Genomic DNA, 18,105 nt, shown 5'->3' with positions numbered 1-18,105 from the left:
CTCGAGCAATAGGAATGGCCCTATTCTCTGTTCTTGCCCCCCACACCTCACCTCCAAAACTGTCACCCAGAGGGGTTGCCTGCTTTATGCACCAAACTGCACGATAAGGAATGCAGGCTTTTCCCCAAAATCAAATTCCTACCTAAAAGAAAAGGTGTGTCACCATCTAGCAGGGTCCAAAAAATGTGCTAGACACACTAGGGCATTCATTACACAGGTGCAATCAAGCCCGTTAGTCAACAAACGGGCCCAAGGGGAAGTTTCAAGCATCATCTGGGCAAGATGGCTGGGATGTTCTTGACTTCCCACAGTGAAATGCTAAGGAGACAGCCCTTGGTAAGGTCCAGAGAGCTTGGCATGTTTATTCTTTTCAAGTATTTTATTTCTTTATGGTCCCATCAAGTGGCCTTACAAGGCACAGATTGCCATCCACTCCCCCAAATGGAAATATCTTTGTTTTTCTAATTCTAAGTGTTATGTACACTCGCTGTACAAAATCCAGGCTTTCCTAACCTCTGTTCACTATGTGATGATCATGTGTCCGTGTCACTGAGAATAGAGCTCCGTGATTCTGAACGGCTACATAGGAGTCCATTATGTGAACATGCCAAAATTCATCTTATCCATCCCCTACTTATGGTCATTGACATTATTTCCAATTTCTCTCTATTATAAACACCCTTTAAACAACCTCCTACAAGTCATTATTGCACTGATTTTTCCTGAAGGTAACATCTTAGAGGTGGAATTTCAAGGCCGAGGGTTACACCATCTTAAGCCTTTAAATGTATATATTGCCAAACTGTCCTTGAGAAAGGCTTACCAGTCTACACTCCTATCAGCAGTGCAGGTGTAACGTTTGAAAGACCTTGTGTGCCCATGCCTCCTTAGCCAGCCATTATCAATGTTTCCATTTTTGCCAATCTAAGATTCTGCATGTGGATAAGATTCTGCTTACTAGTGAGGCTGAGCATCTTTTCATGTGTAGTGACTTCTATTTCCTGCCTGTCTGACCAGTGCCTTCTTTCTTCCCCTAGAAACTACCTCCCTCCCCCGTTACAACCCCAGCCTCTCTGGCTGTGACCAGAGCCACCATGTTCTTACAACTTCACCCCTATGACATGCAATCTGAGAACCTATGAGTTGACGCCTGCAATCTACGTTAAGGGTTCCCAAGCAACCCACTGACCCACGACAGGCCCATGGGAGTCACTGCCTAGGATTTTCCGAATTTGAATTGGGGAGGAAAAGACCAGTCTCTCTCCCCACTGGTAGAAGCCATAAGACATGAAACTATGAATGTTTCCTTATCGTATGGAGAAAGTAGTGAGAAAATACGAAGCTGGTAGATCGAAAGAAGCAGGAGAGAGAGGTGAAGGGCGCGTGGTAGGTTCAAGTTCCAAGTTACAGGGGTTCCGAGGTCATCCTGGTCCCTGCACTCCCCGCCACCCTTTGACATGAAAGATTCCCCAGCAGCCTCCCAGATGAGTTCTATGTCTACACTAGTCCAGATTGAATCTCTGTCACTTCCACCCAAGACTCCTGCCTAAGTAATTTATCTTCTTTACTAGCTCATCCTTCTTTTATGAATTACCTCTTCATGTTGTTTGCTTACTTCTCCACTGGATGTTTTCCTCTTTCTGATTAATATTATGAGAGTATTTTATACACTGAGGCTATTTTCCCAGCTTGTCACTGACTTTTAACTTTTGCTATGATCTCTTTTCTCAGGGAACTTTATTATTTTGCACTGTCACATGCGTTCATCATTTTTCTTATGATTGCACCCCCAAACTGTAGGAAATATTCACCTACATCTTCCTCTAGGATGTTTAGAGTTTCACTTTTAAAACTAAATCTTTGATGGCTCTGATTCTTTTTTAGTTAGTATAAGGCAGGAATCTAATGCTATGTCTTCCCCAAGGATTAGTTAGCAGTTATCTCAATGTCATTTCCTGAGTAAGCCATTCTTTTCCCATTGAAATGATTCCTTTATTATGAACTAAATTTTTATATACACTTGGATATCTGTATCTAGACTTTCTATTTCATTTATATTCTTTATTTGGTCTCTATGATCATTAGGGCATTGCCCCTATGTGATGATAAAGATACAGAGAGACTAAGTTACTAGCCTTGGAACCTCAGACAAATTAGCAGCAAAGCAAGGACAGAACCCAAATCACCCATATCTCCACCTTTCGCCGCTTCCAGCTGTAGAAAACATAAGCAAAAGAGAACCACCAGTCCTCTCTGCATCATCCCAGGCTGTGAAATCTGTATCGCCAGTCAAGAAAAGGCGGACATCTAGACCAAATGAACGAGGCTGCAGGCGATTGAAGAAGTGGGTCAGGGCTTGTAGGGCTCCCGTAGGAGTGCTGGCAGCCATTCCCATCTCTAACCTCTTTCCTTGTGTATGACAAGCATCGCTGACCACAGGCCTTGGGCACTAGGTAATGCGTATCAATCCCTAACTCCTTGTGGATGCCTCCAGGTCTATCTACACAACAGTGTTTTCCTCGTGTCCAGATGGAAAATTCTTCCATTTTTCCCAACAATATTGACATTGTTTTCTTTGGCCAGACAGAGCACTGTGTATTTTTAAACTTTCCAGGAAGGCTGTTTATTAAGATAATTCAGTGCAGAACAATCAAACTGTTTGTTTTTGACTTTTGATTTAATTTTCCTTTCTATAATCCACTAAAGAAAATACTAGAATCATGAATTTGTCTTTCTTAGATTGCAGGCATCAGTTAAATTAGCAGCGGCAGGGTTCTTTCCTGTTTGTTTCTATTGCACATGTAACCCCTCCCAGCGCTAATTCTTTCCTTGGGGTAATTTTCATTTTAATGTGTAATGCTTGCTCTTCAAATTAACATGGAATCTTATTATGAAGTACCCACAGTTGAATTACTGTCAGTGGGAAATGCACCAGCAAATTCTCGAGATCTAAAGGGTGAAAAGAGCTCCAGAAATCACCTGGGCCAAGACACATATTTATACAGCTGAGGAAAGTTTGGCTCAGAGAGGTCAAGCAATGTGCCTGGGCTCACACAGCGTGTTAGTGGCACATTCTCCCTTCCACTGCAGCTTCCCCGCTAGAGGCACTCATAGAGCTTTCAATGGGAATTGAAAAATCTCGGCTTGGTGCACTTCACAGCATGAGACATTATTACCTTGAAAAGAAAAGAAGTGGGGGTCTTGACCCCACCTCTGGGGAGTTATTTAAACAGCTATGTCCTTGAGCTCTGCCAGACGTTAGCAACACCACACAGTCTGATCTGCTAACCGATTCCAACCCTGGGTTGAAGGTGTCTATTACGCAAATGTGCTGACCTGGGAATCCAGAGGCCAGGATTCTGGTTCCAGCTCTGCAGTGGGCATCACAGATGCCTGCTAATATCAGAAGGAGCCCTCAGCAAAGGGCAGTCCGTTTATTCTGGATGCTTCCAAAGAGCAGAGCCAGGACCTGGCGGGTGAGTACTATACCGGGCACACCTGGGCTGGACCTGCACACCTGGGCTTACCATCAGCATTTGGTGAGGCCCAGGGAGACACAAGGAAAGAAAAAAACCCTAGTCCCCACACTTGGGCAGTTTGCAATTTCCTGGGTGAAGCAAGAAGCCTATCTAATCATTTCTCGTTTTAATCCAGCAGTTCAAAATGAGATGGGCTGCTTGAGAGAGGGTGTGAATTCCGAACCCTAGAAGAATTTGAGCAGAGGTCAGAAACCAACCACCAGGGATGCTGGAGAGGGGCCTGTTTGGGGAGCCAGGTTGGAGCCGAGTCTCCAAGATCCTCTCAGCAGAGAGTCAAAAAATCTTTAGAGCATTTTAAAACACAGATTCCCAGGTATTACCCATGGGCTTTAGGGTATGGGTTGAATTACCCCCCAAAATATGATTATGTTGAAGCCCTAACCCCCCGGTCCCTCAGGATGGGACCTTATTTGGCAATCGGTCTTTACAGAGGGCATTAAGTTAAAAAGGAGATCATTAGGGAGGCCCCTAATCCAATACGACTGGTGTCCTAAAAAAAGAAATGTGGACACAGAGACAGACACGCAGAAGGAAGGCTGTCTGAAGAGACATGGAGAAGACACCATCTATAAGCCAAGAAATGCCTGAGGCCACCAGAAGCTCAAAGAGAGGCCTGCGACAGGCCCTTCCCCTGCACCTTTAAAGGGAACAAGGCCTGCCCACAACTCGACTTCAGGGTCCTGGCCTCCAGTACTGTGAGGCAAGAAATTTCTGTGGTTCTAAGCCACCCATTCAGTGGTACTGTGTGGCCCTAGGTGGCCGCTAGGAGACCAATGCAGCCTGGGAATCAGTAAGAGAGCTGCTGAACTGCCTCGGAGAAAAACCCAGGCCTGGGGACCAGCCCTGCACTCTGCCACCCGCGTGGGCTTCCTCTGGGCCTCGGACCCCTCCTCTGGAAGAGAAAGGAGCTGGCTTCAGTGCCACAGCTCCTTCCTGCCCGCTGAGAAGACAGCGAGCCCACAGCCATGTTCAGACTAATCATCCAATTAATGGGCAGCCTTTCTCCATCTGGTCACTCTGCTGCTTCCAGGCAGCTGTGAGCCACCAGGGTGCGAGCCAACACAGCTACAAATGCTTCCAGGAAGAAAAATGCCACTCCTTCTCCCAACAGTTCCAAAAATATTGAAGACTGAAGGCTTTGGACTGTGCCCTCATGCCCAGCTTCTCTCGGAGGGTGACAGCAGCGAGGCCTGTGACTTGTTTCGCTTTGTACTATTTTTGCATGTGCTTTTGATTCTCAAGGTAGAACTCTCACCTAGGTAAATGACATGCAAACCTTCAGTCAAAGCAGTTCCTGATGGAAGAACCCAAAGAAACCCACAGAGGAGAATCTTGTGGCAGAGAAAGGACAGGAGCAAAAGGTACGATGGGGCAACGACACGGGCACAGGCAGCACCATTGAGAGACTTGGGAACGGGTGCCCGGTCCCCAAGACACAGTTACAAACCTACCACCCCTGTGGGGTGAAGGATGCCACCCTCAATTTGTGCAATGTACAGCCACCTGTGAAAGTCTTCACAGATTAAAAAAAGACGCAATGGGTCTGCCCTAGAGGAGGAAGGGGGAGAAGCAGGTCCTTGCTGTGTGACCTTGGAAAATCACTTCCCTTCTCTGAGCTTGATTTCCTTTTTTGAAGTTGAAATAATGATAAACATAGCTGTCAAGTGTGGGTTGTGGTGATGACCCAAGGAGTGTGGGACCACCTTTACAAAGCTGTGGGGTTTGTTATTTGAGCCTGTGTTTCCTGCCAATTTACACATTCAAAACCCAGGGGCGGGCCAGCTGAGTGGCACAATGGTCAAGAGCTGGCTTAGGATGCCAGAGGGCCCCGGTTCGGATCCCACATATGAGGGCCAGTGACACTGCCCTCCACAGCTAAGATGCTGAACAACAGCTCAACCTGGAGCTGGGCTGCCGGGAGTCGCCAGTGACAGCATAGGCTGCAGCCCCTATGGCAGTGGGTTGCCATGGGCTACCATGTGTAGCCAGCAGCCAGCGTGAGCGGCCAGCAGCCGCAGTGAGCGGCGGTCCAGAAGCCAGTGACTGATCTGCCTCGCCCGGGAAGAGCGCAATGATGGTGCCAACTTGGGCCAGTGAAGCAACGTCCTCCACAACTAGACTGAAGAACAAAAGGACAGCAACTTGTCTGTTCCCCTTCCCCCAATTCCCCAATAAAAATCTTTAAAAAAAAACAAAAACAAAAACCTAGGGGCACTTACAAAGTCATTGCCAAATAAAGTCTTTGACTGAACTTGATTTCCCTAATCTAAGCTTTGAATATCACAGAAAAGATGACTGAAAAGGGGGGGGGTGTCAAATCTCAAAGGCTTCAAAAATGTCACATCACATGTCCTCATGTGTATTATGAGCCTTTCTCATAAGAAAAATGTATTATACTTTGTCCATCTCTGTTACATACTTAACTCCATTTCAGAAATTATCACTCTTCTCAAAGAGGGGGAGGGGAGGGAGGCGAAATGCTATTAGGCAGATATCACCAGTGGGGGGGGGGGGGGGGAGATGACTAAAAGTATTTAAATAAATATATAAAGATATTATACAATGGGAAGGGTATTCCTACACTTTACAATGTATTTTAAAAATGGAAAACATAAGTGGCCCACTATAGGGGCTTGGTTAAATATAGTATTACACTAGTTAGCAAGACCATCAAAAACAAGCCCTTTTAGAACCAGATAACTCCTGAGGGTCTGCAAGAAAACACCCAGCATTCCACTGACACGTTGCTCCATTTCCAAGTCTTTCACAAGTTTTCCTGACACCCATCCATTTCATGGGAAACTATAAACACAGATATGGGAAGGTTCTACGACATGCTGTTGACTGAGGACAGCCGCAGGACAGCGTGAAAACTAGGATCCCATCTGTGTAAAATGCACAGACATAGAGATCTGGGGAAATGCCCACCTAAATGCTGACAGTAATTATCTCTGACATAATTACTGTAGGAGGGGCTACAGTAATTAGCCCCTACCAGGAGCTGGTAGGAGGGGCTTATGGGGGAACAGAGATTTTGACTTTCTTCTTGGCGTTTTGCATTGTTGTTTGAATTTTCTTTAACAAGTGTTGTCTGTGCTGATTTTTTTTAATCTTAAACATTGGATGGAATGACTCCTATTTAATTGTGAGTCACAGCTACACACTTGATTCTTTTTCAGATGTCTCATGTATGTTCGTAGTGACGTTCCCAGCAGCTGGTAAGAGTACTGAGGGAGGCAGCTGTGATGGAGTAGAAAGAGTCCCAGATGTAGAGACGGGGCAGTGGGCCCAGGCTCTGGAGCTAGCAGGGTGCTTTAGGGCAAGTCATTTACGGCTCAGAGTTTCCCATTCTTCATGTCTAAGAACAGGGAAGAATAAAACAGACCTCACAGGATTGTAAAGATCAAATAAAACAATGGACACAAAGGACTTTATAATTTTTAAATGATTCTTCGAGAAAGAAGATAGGAGACTCCCCATTGCTCATCCTATCCTCCTTTCAGAGCCTATCATGGCGCCAAGTACCCAGTAAGTACTAATGAAATACTGGATTTATGACACTGGGGAAGACCCAAAAACCAGTCCGGGACTACTCCCATAAGAATTTTGCTCCCATGGAACCCCCAAGCTCTCATATTAAGGCAGATAGTTAGAGCGCAAGAGCCCACCCTGGGTGAACGAAATTATAAGCAGACACAGGTTCACTTCTAAGCGCTTGCCCAGGAAGAACTTGACTTTGAGTAGGCCTCTCAAATCCTCAGCCCCCTCACAGTCATTCCTGAAATGTTTTCAAGCTGCCAAAAAGACTAGCGAGAATACCAGGCACTGTGATACAAAACAATTAGTCACCCAATAGTTACCAAAATATAAACTGAAAAGGGTACTTGGAGTGTAACCCTCACCTTGGTAACCCGTTGAACCATCGAGGAAATCAAGTTTTCCCTTCTTTAATTTATATTCTGCTATATGTTATAAAGAATTAAGCTTTAATTTTTAAAATGCCTCTAATTGGATACTACTGATGGGAAGACATCTGGGGCAAATATCTATGGCCGGTGCATTCCATCCCAAGCAATGGTTAGTGGTTTGGAAAATGAGTGTGTGGCAAAATAACCAGTGGTTACTAATTATTATATATCACAGGGTTTGGCATCGTCCATAAAGCCTCGTCATGTTGGCCTCTTCCTCTTCAGAGAGGATTACAGAATTGACTGTTTAGAAATTTCTTCTCCGAGTTAACATACATTTTCTTTGTCTTAATTGGATCCAGCCTGTTTGCCCATGAACAGAAAGGCAGTTTTTCTATAACAATTACATCCTTCAAATGCCAGGTCATCAGCCATTCTTAGGTCTGGAAGGATCACTGGTTTGGCTTCCTATCGTCTTTCCATTTTCTCAGCCTCCTTCTACTATGATGTGGAGATTGCATCCTAAGCTACCTTCAATTTAGCCGGAAAAGGTATGAGTATTATGACATGAGACATCTCCTCCAACCCACACAGAGCCTCAGAATTAAGGAGATCTGTTTGCCCCAAATGTTTGGTCTAAGGCAAATATTTACTTCTTCCAAAACAAGTAAAACAACCCACTTCCAAATTGGGGGTGGGGGTGGGGAAGTTTTCCAGACATTTTTCACAGTTAAGATAAACATTTGGAAAACATTTTCCAATTTGCTCTATACCCTTAGTTAATCTTACTTAACTATGTTGAATCATTTCCTAATTTACCATCAACTGTGACATTGGGACCATTTCTTGAGGCTCTTACTTTCTCGGCTCCCCGCTTCCTCCATGTAACTTTGACATAGCATCAGTCAATCATTCCTGGAAATGCTTGTTCAACACCTACTATGGTTCAGGCATACACTCATCTCACAGACACCCTTTCTCTCCCGTGATTGCAGGCTTAGTGGCATCAACGCACAGTGGCACTTGTTTGAGAATAGCTGGACCTTGAGATATCCTTTGCCATTCAAGTCAACAGCCTAATTCTTTGGGCCCACCCACCCCCTATTTTTCCTAGAGCTTGGAGTTTCTTCCATGGGACATTCACTAAGCATCTCGACAAGCTCTTCCTGAGTGCCTGAACAGACAGCATTGAGATGGGGCAGGGCGCATGCCTGCGTCAGCCATCATAACACTTTTCCGGGGCCGTTTGCTGACCCTCCTCCAGCTTGTTTCCATTTCACAAGTGGTGCTAAGACCCGTGCCAAGATGGAATTCCATTTTCCAATGAGGTTTCACAAGACCTTTTATCAGATATACAGACCAATTACACTGGCTGGCTTCTCTCTAGTGTGTCGTAGGGTAATTCTATCCTTCACCCCCCTTCCTTCCAGAAATGGTTAAGTTCAGAGCTTCACCTTCTCAGTAGAGCCAATCAAAGGCTTGACTTCCTGTCCTCTCATTACTAGGTGGTGACATCATGCTGCCTCTTCTCCAGCATCTCAAGTTTGACAGTGACCCCTCCCCCCAAGGAAGTCCATGGTTCTTAGACTCTCCCACCTCACCACATACACACACACACACACACACACACACACACACACACACACACACACACACCCAAGCCACCATGCGCGCAAACATGCCGATATGGTTTCTAAATGCAAACATCCATAAGGTTACCACAGAAAAAGGGAAAGGGGTAACCCTAAGAGCGCTTTTCCGGAGAAAAAGGACGCTTCAAGCATTCTCTCTAGGAGGGAGAGGGGGATACCCTACAATCTGGCGGAGGAATCACTTTGGTGGGTTCCCCCTCCCACCCTGGCCCCCTAATTTTTTAGGTAAAGAAAGCTGCAGAGGGATGAGCATACACCTAAGGTGCCACAATCTGGCAGAGGTTCTTGTGTCAAGGATCTCCCAAGGGGTAGCAAGTCCCCAAGGATGTTGGCCTTGGAGCAGACGTGACCTGCACATGGTAAGCCAACACCAGCGGGACCTGGCCTGCCCAGTGCCCACATCTTGGCTCTACCAAGGAAAGGAAGTAATGTCACTGCTATTGACACATTCCCACTACCAACCCATCTGGTTTAACACCTGTCCCTCAGGGGCAAGTCTTTGGCTTCTAAAGATTCTCTCCAAGCCCTGCTAGGAAGAAGAATGCCAAGAGGCTGACCTTGGTCTTTTGATGTGTTGGGGTGTGTAGGGGGGAAGAAAGGCCATGGGGAGAATACAGGTAACTGGGGCTCCAAAAAGGATCATAGTCATGTGTGTGCACACACACGTGCAGGCATGTAGGCATAGCATGCATATCCTCCCCCAATTATAGATTCGAGTTGATAAACAGCTCTATTTTTAAAGTGGAAACACCTACTGTGAGGATTCACTTATTCGTCCTTCACACCTAGTAGGAATTACTTTATCCAACTGCTCTCAAATGGGCACTTAGCTGAAATCAAGGTCTTGAGGGAAAATTATATTCCCACTTTGCCCCTTTCTCCAGGAAATCTGACAGACACTCCTTCCCTTCCACAGCTGCAACTTCAAGGGGGTTTACATTTAGTAACTATAGCGCCCTGGAGATGGGTGTTTTCTTGGCTTTCATTACTACAGGGGAGAGGAAAGGTTTATTATGGAACATTAGGACTTTGGAGGATACTCCACAGAAGTCCACAACTCAAGTGACCTTGGATAAGTGGCTCCCTTTCTTTCGCCTCAGTTTCCCCATCTGTTAAGCCAAGGAAACCTCTATTTTGGAAAATGAAAGACAGATTGGTAGGCGGACTGAGAAGGCTTGGGGCAGCCGGGGTCCTGGCCAGGCTGTGGGCCTCTGCCACTTCATGACACAGGAATGTTCTTATCCGTTTATCTGTTTCTTCTGCTTTCTGTGTAGGCCCCATAAGTTGTTTTTTGAGGTTCATTTCTTCGTTGCCGTTAAAAAAATATACTGATACTCCACAGATCACAAATTCCTAGAAACAAGACAGGCTCTCTCAAAATTGGCCTAATTTATTACTGACTTCTGTCAGGAAGATGTTATCAGTTGATTCTGTCACAATTTCAAATAGAGTTCCCTGCTTTAGACACCAAAGAACAGCAACTAACTGTTTTATTGTTTCAAATGTTTATGTTGCTTTCTAAGTGTGCTCTAACTGGGCAATCATTAAAATGTTTCAAATCTCACAGGAAACAATTTTTCAAGAGAAATTTTAAAGTGGATACAGGAACAATGTGTTTTTGACATCTTTCTTTGTGATCTTTTTTCAGTCTGTCCCATTCAAAAGAAATGGAAACCCCTAAAATTGTTTTACCTATTTTCAACCCTCCTTTTAGAGCACTTTTTGAAGTCTGTGGAGTTTTCTTTTTCTTCCTTCTGTGGATTTACTGTACATACAACTTAATTTTTTTTCTTAATGATTGTTTCAAAATATCCTATCAGGAGTTTCAAAAATGAACATGGTGTCCTGTATGTATCGATAATATGCACTTAATTTGAATCAGGAAAGTCAGTTGCTCAATCTAGGCAAATTTCCCAATAAGATATGAAAAAAAGGAGAATATATGGGTGGCTCATCACCAGCACAAATATCTATCTATATGATTGTTCCTGAACTGAGTTTTTCTCTGAAGTCAGTCCTAATCCCAACCCTCCAGATCCAGCCCTCATCCTTCCTCTGTCTCTTTCCCTCTTTCCCTCCTCTCCCCCTCCATAACCTTCCCCCAATTATCATGTCAGAAGTTTGAGAGTTATCACACTCTTATTTAATTTAATGTGTAGAACTCCAGAGCGGCTCTGTCCAAATAAGCTTTCTGCAGTGCTAAAAGGGTTCTATGTCTGGACAGTCCAACATGGTAGCCACCAGAGACATGTGACTACTGAGTCCTTGAAATGCTTAAGGAACTGAATTTTTAATTCAAATTAGTTTAAATGTAAATACCCACATGCAGCTCTAGCTACCATATTGGACAGCACACCTTTAAAACAACGAGATGCCTTTAACTCTTTCAGGTCATTGCCACTGACAGGCTACATCAGCGGTTGTGCCCAAACCAATCTCAACAAAAATCTAGAAAGGAAGGCAGCCTCCACGATCTTTATTCCAGAACTTTGGCCATTAACCCCGTCCAGGTCGCTACACCAGAAAAACCACCAAAGCTCCCCCTGGAAGGCACCAGTGCACACCAGCTTTCCTCTTGGATCTTGTCATTCCAACCAAAGGATCTTCTTGCCATTGTTTTTCATGGCTTCCATTTGTAGGAAATGACCTTCATTAAAAACACAGTGTCTTGGAAAATTAGCAATTGTCTCCCAGATTCTGGCCTATCCTTCAAGTATGACCTTTGAATTATCCTTGAATCATATTTGGTCCCTCAGGCTATTGACCATGTTCTAGGCACAACAGAGTCAATAGTGTACCCAGCTAAAGAGGTCACACCACAGCCAATTTCAACTCTTTGGGGGAAAAACAAATCTGGTTCTCCTCATATCTGATGTACCAGTTTAAAAGCCTAAGGAGATAATGTGGTGCCCAGTTCCATCTATTCACCCACCTCTAGCTGCATCTCTCCAAAGCTGACATCCAGACTGTCACCTCTCACAAGTTCCTTCAACAATCAGTGTTAAATGAAGGAATGATTTTACCTTTGTAAGAATACAGAAAATTTAAAAATGGTTTTCTCAAAATGAGAAATTGGGGGCGGGGGGAAGGATCTTGTGAGGAAGTAGCTGCTTTCTTTTTAAAAGGTAGCATTATTTACACAGAATGGAGTGCTTCCTCCAGTGTTTGGATGGCACTAATTGGAACAATATTTTTTTTACCACCAAAAGATAAAATTTTAAGAAGCCTGACTTATTGATTAAAATGTTTTCAACATTTATGATATTTTTAAATAAAAATTTTCACTGAAATCTAACAGGATGTGTTTGAAAGTAGAAATTGCTTCTACTATTTAAGCCCACATAATCATTTTAATCATTTAAAATCACATCTTAAATCCCTTTGTCTTCACTATTCTATTTTGATGTGAGGTGTGGGCCTGGGGAGAGTGAGACTAAAGAAATTCCTGATATCCTTTTCTATGTGTCACCTGTTTGTAGTCACTTTCTATTGTTTCCTCAAGTTTCGCCCGAGTTGCACGATCTACTGCAGTGATATCTTTTTGTAACCATAAGACTTTATTTCAAAAATATCTTGATATTGTAATGCTTTACCTTGAGCCACAAATATATTGGCAACAAATAGTAACTTTAAATATTGCCTTCAGTCCTGGACGGTTTCCTAAGAATACTGGAAGTTCCCAGGTACGGGTTGAAGAGCCCTTGGTAGAGGTGAATGTGGTCATATGTTGAGCTCTTTCCGGAAATTCACTTGGACATCACGGAAGCCTTCAGGCCAGACCAAAAGGGTATCCTTTAGCAAGCAACAACAAGAGTGACAGCTTCTGAAGACATAATTTAAACAAGGATTAGTTTGGGCACTGGAAGAATCAAGCTTTTTGGAGTTTAGAATCTGACAAGAAGCAGCTAAGCTCTTGAAAGATGAGAGTCTTGTGGGCATTTATCTGATGATTTTAAAAAGAGGCAGCTGGGTTAATTAAAATCATCACTTGAAATCTTTCTGGAAGAGAGCAAGGCTTCTGAAAACATTGCTTTTGGTGTTTCTACCTCCATGTTGTCGGTACTGAAAAGGAGCTTAGAAAAAATAAAAGGCAGTTTCATTTAGCGGCATTGTGCTTAACAGGCCAGGAGGCAGCCTTTGCCCAACACTGAGCTGCCTGCGCCAGGATTGAGCTGTTGCTCTTCTGTGCGGTAACTGAAGGGGGAAGCCACAGGATGGAATAAGTGTGCCTGCCGGTAGCAGTAAGAAGGCAGCGAGCTTCAGAGACACTGCAATGGTCTAATAATGAAACACCAATGTTTCAGTTTCATCATCATGAACTTGGGGTACAAGGGAAAGAGAGAAGGGAGGCCTGGGCTTTCAGCCCTGCTGCGGAATGCTGAGGCTGCCTGCCCCTCACTGGCTGGATGTGGTTCCCTCCCTCCTCCTGCCCTCCCTGCCTCTGCGAGACCCCAGCTTCACCTTTTCCCAGATCCCCAATCTAGATCATCGGGAAGAGCCAGGCCAACCTGTCACCAAGTTATCTGAGGAAATGATTCTCGCATATTCTGGTTTTCAGCAATTACAATCAATGGCAAAGTCATTATGTTTCTGACGTCTCAGTTCCTGTGCTCGGTGCCTGCTAGAATCATGCTCAGGAAAATGTGATCGATACTCCCTTCTGTCATCTTTATTGATTAAATTGGCTACTGCTGGCCTGTGAAGAAAGGAAAGGTGGGCCCCTGCAAAATTTCTTCTCACCACTGTTCACTCAAGAGTGAGGCAAATGATCTAGAATATGAGAAAAACACAAAAACCTTTACTGCAACCACAACAACAAAAGAACATACAAAAGGTACTCTGCAAACACTCTTTCTCACTACTATTATTTCAACACTAGTTTGTTGGCCAATTTTATAAGAGTCTGAAATGTAAATAAATAGAGTTAGTCTGGGTCTCTTCATTAAATGCTTAATCACTTAGCTCATCTCCATAAATTGGGATAAATTCAGTCTCAACTTCTTTCTTTTTTTCCTTAACCTTTTTGTTGTTTTTTTTTAATATAAATTTTATTGGGGAACAGCCATAGTCATTGGTTACACATTACTTCTAAGCTACAATGGCATAGTTGACTCTTCTAAGGAGGGCGCAGCCCACAGTGGCCCATGAGGGGATCAGACCAGCAACCTTGGAGTTATCAGCACGACGCTCTAACCAACTGAGCTAAGCAGTCACACCTCCTTAACCATTTTTTAGGAAAATAAACTAGAGTTCCTAAGAGTGACCAAGTTGGTATTTTCTCATGGACAAATAAATAGCCCACAAAATACATTTGAGTGGTTTAAATCTTTGAATCCAGATCTTTTCTTATTTCAAAACAACAGTCACAAAGGTGCAATTTGCTTGCTATGTTTTCTAGTTACTGACAGTGAATCACTTTTACTCCAATCCACTTATAGGTTTTTCTATTTTATTTCTATATTCGTGTTTTCCACTTATATGTTTTATTATGGTACAAATTTGAATTTACAATGAATCAGAAGCCATCTGCCTTTCAGAACGCATAATAATAACAAAAGATAGGCCCCAAAATTACCCATAAACATGGTCAACTACAAATTCCTTTATAGCATTTGCAAAGTGTGTCTGTCTTTCTTCAAGTCCTGTTTGTCTATTGTTGGGGACAAATGTGACTTTTACTTGAAAGCCACATTTTAGATTGTTTACAATAATATATTGTTAAGTGAACTAAATTAAATTTCACATTTGCCAATTATATTTCTAATCTGTGACCATTCACAAGAATCTTCAAGTAAGAAATGTTTTTAAACATTCCAAACAACTCAGATTTCTTAAGATACTATAAATTTTATATTAGATACTTCACTAAGCTGACTGGAACTTTCATTTCTGAATATTTGGATAATATAATTATTTGCAGAATTACTTAATTTAAAAGAATGGCTTCAGTATATGAGAACGAAGAGAAAAGTAAATTGCTTTTATTTCTAAAAGCATCCACACTGGTTAACATATATGTGCTCAAATTTTTAATGAAGACCTCGCAAGAAGAAAATGGAAGCATTTAAAATAGTGGGCTCGTTTAGACAGAGAAAGAGGGCAAGAAACGCAAATTTTAAAACGAGTTTCCATTTCCATGTGATTAATTTTTCTCATTCATGTGTCAGTTTCTCCATTTCCTCACAGGCAAGGCCCTCCCCACTTCAAAGACATCATCAAGAGCTACTTTCTCACCATGAGCTGACTACCAAACTCTCAAAGAGAAATTGAAAAGCCTCTAAAAGCAAAAGTAAGTGTAAGGCACATTCTTGGGCACTTTTAAACACTGTTAATTCCGTCATTGCATATAACCCTCCAGCCTGCAGCGCTCTTCCCTAAGTTTCTGAAAAAAAAATAATTTGTTAACCTAACAAACCAAAATATCAGTCGGTGAATTCATTTTGGTTAAAAAAACACCAAAAAACTGAAGAGACCAATTTTGGGAAGAAAACTGGTAACACTTTTGCCCACCCCAAGCAAAACATTTTAGGAGAATGAAACCAAATGAGGAGGGAAGAAAAATGCATGTCCCAAGCAAAGGAATATGTAGAACAGCAAATTCTGGGAGCAGAATTCCCCGGACAGCGGGAGGAACCAGTGAAACTGCCAAAGCCTCCAGCACCAACCTATCCAGTGATTTCCCAAGAAATAATTTCAGAATGGAGGGAGGGAGAAAAACTTTCCCAGCCTCCGGGCCGTGAGATGTACAACCATGTTCCACCACTAGGTGGCGGCTGCAAAGACTGAGAGTGGGGGGCTGTTTTCTCGGCTCAGTCTCCTCCAGGACGCCCTACCCAGTCCAGGGGAGAGCCCACCAGCCCTCGCCTTGATCCAGCTCGCTAAAATTTCGGGCTAGTAAAAATGAAAAAACAAATTAGGTCTTAGAACCTGAGGTAGCCAAGAAACAGCCTCTCCTACAAATCTGTTCTCACGCCAAAGCTGAGCGATGGTGGGGGGACCTGCATATTTTTAACTTTGCTGGGGTTTTCAAAGCAAGCCTTCCAGGCGGCTGCTTTTGAGCGACAAGTGACGACGAAATTACGACGTGAACGCTGGGTTGAATTAATGGGCTGTGCATCACCCAACCCGCACAGCGTGTACAGAGCCACAAGGTGATGGAACCGGCTGGATAAACACGAATCGTTTTATTGCTGGCCAAAAATTCTTCCTTCATTCATCAAAGTGGGTGAATGAAAATATTAAGAAGTAGGTAAGGCATTTTCGTAGACTGCTCCCCAAGTATCCTTCTGAAGTCAAGACCTTGCTTAGGCTGCCTTCTACCTTGGGTGTCAAATAAAGCCTCCTCCCATGAAAGGGAAAAACCACTTCCCCGTTTTATAAAAAGGCTGCACGCCAGAGCTCAAATCTTGGCAAAAGAGATGTTACATAAATTCCAGGTGTTCCTAAATATGTATGTTTACAGGCACACAATCATTTTAGGAAGCATTTAAGTTTCTGGGGCACTTTCTCCCCCCCCCCCCCCCCCATCTCAAGGAAGCGTCAAAACGTGTGTTTACAGCTTTGACTTTAGGATCTTACCCACTCCGTATAGCCATTTCCTGCCGGCTAAATGCAGGAAATCTAATGATTTGCACCGAAAACGCATCCAAGCACCGGCACCCTTACCTTTCTTTTCTCAACTGTGCCAAAATAAAACAATTTAGTCATCCTTACCGCCCCCCCGCCCCCCGCCAAAAATAAAAAAGGAGAAAAAAGAAAACTGAAATCCTGACTTATTTTCTAGGTGATTCGTACAGCTATCCTCTCGTTATTCTAGGAACAGGCTAATTCCTCAACATCTTACTTTGCCTTTAAAAGGCTTCCTTCCACACGACGGGATTTCCCTAAGAAACATTCCCAGCGGATGGTTTCCAGCAATTGCCTGTATCAACTCAGCCTGCGCAAGCAAAGACTTGGCTTCTGCTAATTCCACCCCCCCTCCCCCTCAACACACACCAATTCACACTCAGTACCATCCCGGGCCGACTCGAAAAGCTATTTTATTTGCACGTTTGCCCATCTCTTCCTGAATAAATGCTCTTCCAACTGACCTTTCAACAGCTGCCGAGAGGTCTGTAAGGTTAGAGCAGAAAACTAGGGGATACTTTAGCATCCTAATCCCTGCAGCCTCGATGTTTCTCCTTCTCTACCCAAGTCTAGATCCTCTGAGCTCAAGGGCAGGAACCCTGAAGCGTTTGCAGAGCAGCTCTCCGAGGTGTCCTGCCCGCGACCAACTCACTGCGGGCATCCTGCATACTCACGTCCCAGCCCACACGCCACCCGACACTCGCACCCTAGCCGGCGGCGAATGAGCCAGGCGAGCACCAGCCCGGCCTCTTACCTTCCCTGGCTTTCAACAAGACCGTGTTGGCCACGATGTTTTCCAGCTCCATTGACAGTCGGCGGTCAGAGAGGGAGCCGGCCGGTGGGGCTGTCAGCGCCTGGGGGTGCTGCCGCTGTTGCTGCCGCTGCCGCGGCCGCTGCTCAGGCTATCGCCGCTGCTGCCGGAGCCGGGAGCCAGGAGCCCGCCTTGCCTACCGCATTATTCCTGCTCTTATTCCTCGGAGTTTTCCCCCTCTGCAAAGAGGAGCCGCCGCCGCCGCTTCTTCCTCCCTCTGTGTCCCCCCTCCCCCCTCCCTCAGCACTCTCCCCCCCACCCCCCACCCTCGGCGTTTCTCTGTCACTCCATTCTCCTCCCCTCCGGCTCCCTCAGATGCTTTAATGCCTCGGATGCTTCTGTCTTCCCTCCGTCCCTCCCGGGGGTGTGGTACTAGCAGGCTCCAGCGGCCGAACTGCGCAGGCGTCAGGCCGGGCCGCGCCTCCTGCCTCGGTGCTCGCGGCGCGGGGCCCGCTGGGACTTGTAGTCTTCCCCGCGCGCCGCGCTGGGGCCGGATGGCGTGCGGCTGCGGGAGTCAGAGAGCCGCCCGGGAACCGGCACCCGGAGTGAAGGCGGGCGCGGCACGGGCC

At 44.7% G+C, this 18,105-nt stretch overlaps 1 protein-coding gene across 1 annotated transcript in view; it reads right to left on the bottom strand.

Moving 5' to 3' along the window:
- Positions 1-17,782, bottom strand: part of GRK5 (G protein-coupled receptor kinase 5) — a 228,861-nt gene extending 211,079 nt beyond the window's left edge. The window contains exon 1 of the mRNA XM_019642921.1: positions 17,480-17,782. Coding sequence (XP_019498466.1) covers positions 17,480-17,531 — 52 coding nt within the window. The 5' untranslated portion in view covers positions 17,532-17,782. The remainder of the gene's footprint in view (positions 1-17,479) is intronic.
- Between the last annotated feature and the right edge of the window lie 323 nt (positions 17,783-18,105).

The sequence above is a fragment of the Hipposideros armiger genome, unplaced genomic scaffold (assembly GCF_001890085.2).
Source record: "Hipposideros armiger isolate ML-2016 unplaced genomic scaffold, ASM189008v1 scaffold_74, whole genome shotgun sequence".
Lineage (NCBI taxonomy): Eukaryota > Metazoa > Chordata > Mammalia > Chiroptera > Hipposideridae > Hipposideros > Hipposideros armiger.
The sequence above is the reverse complement of the archived record's forward strand: the minus strand, read 5'-3'. Positions and strand labels throughout refer to the sequence as shown.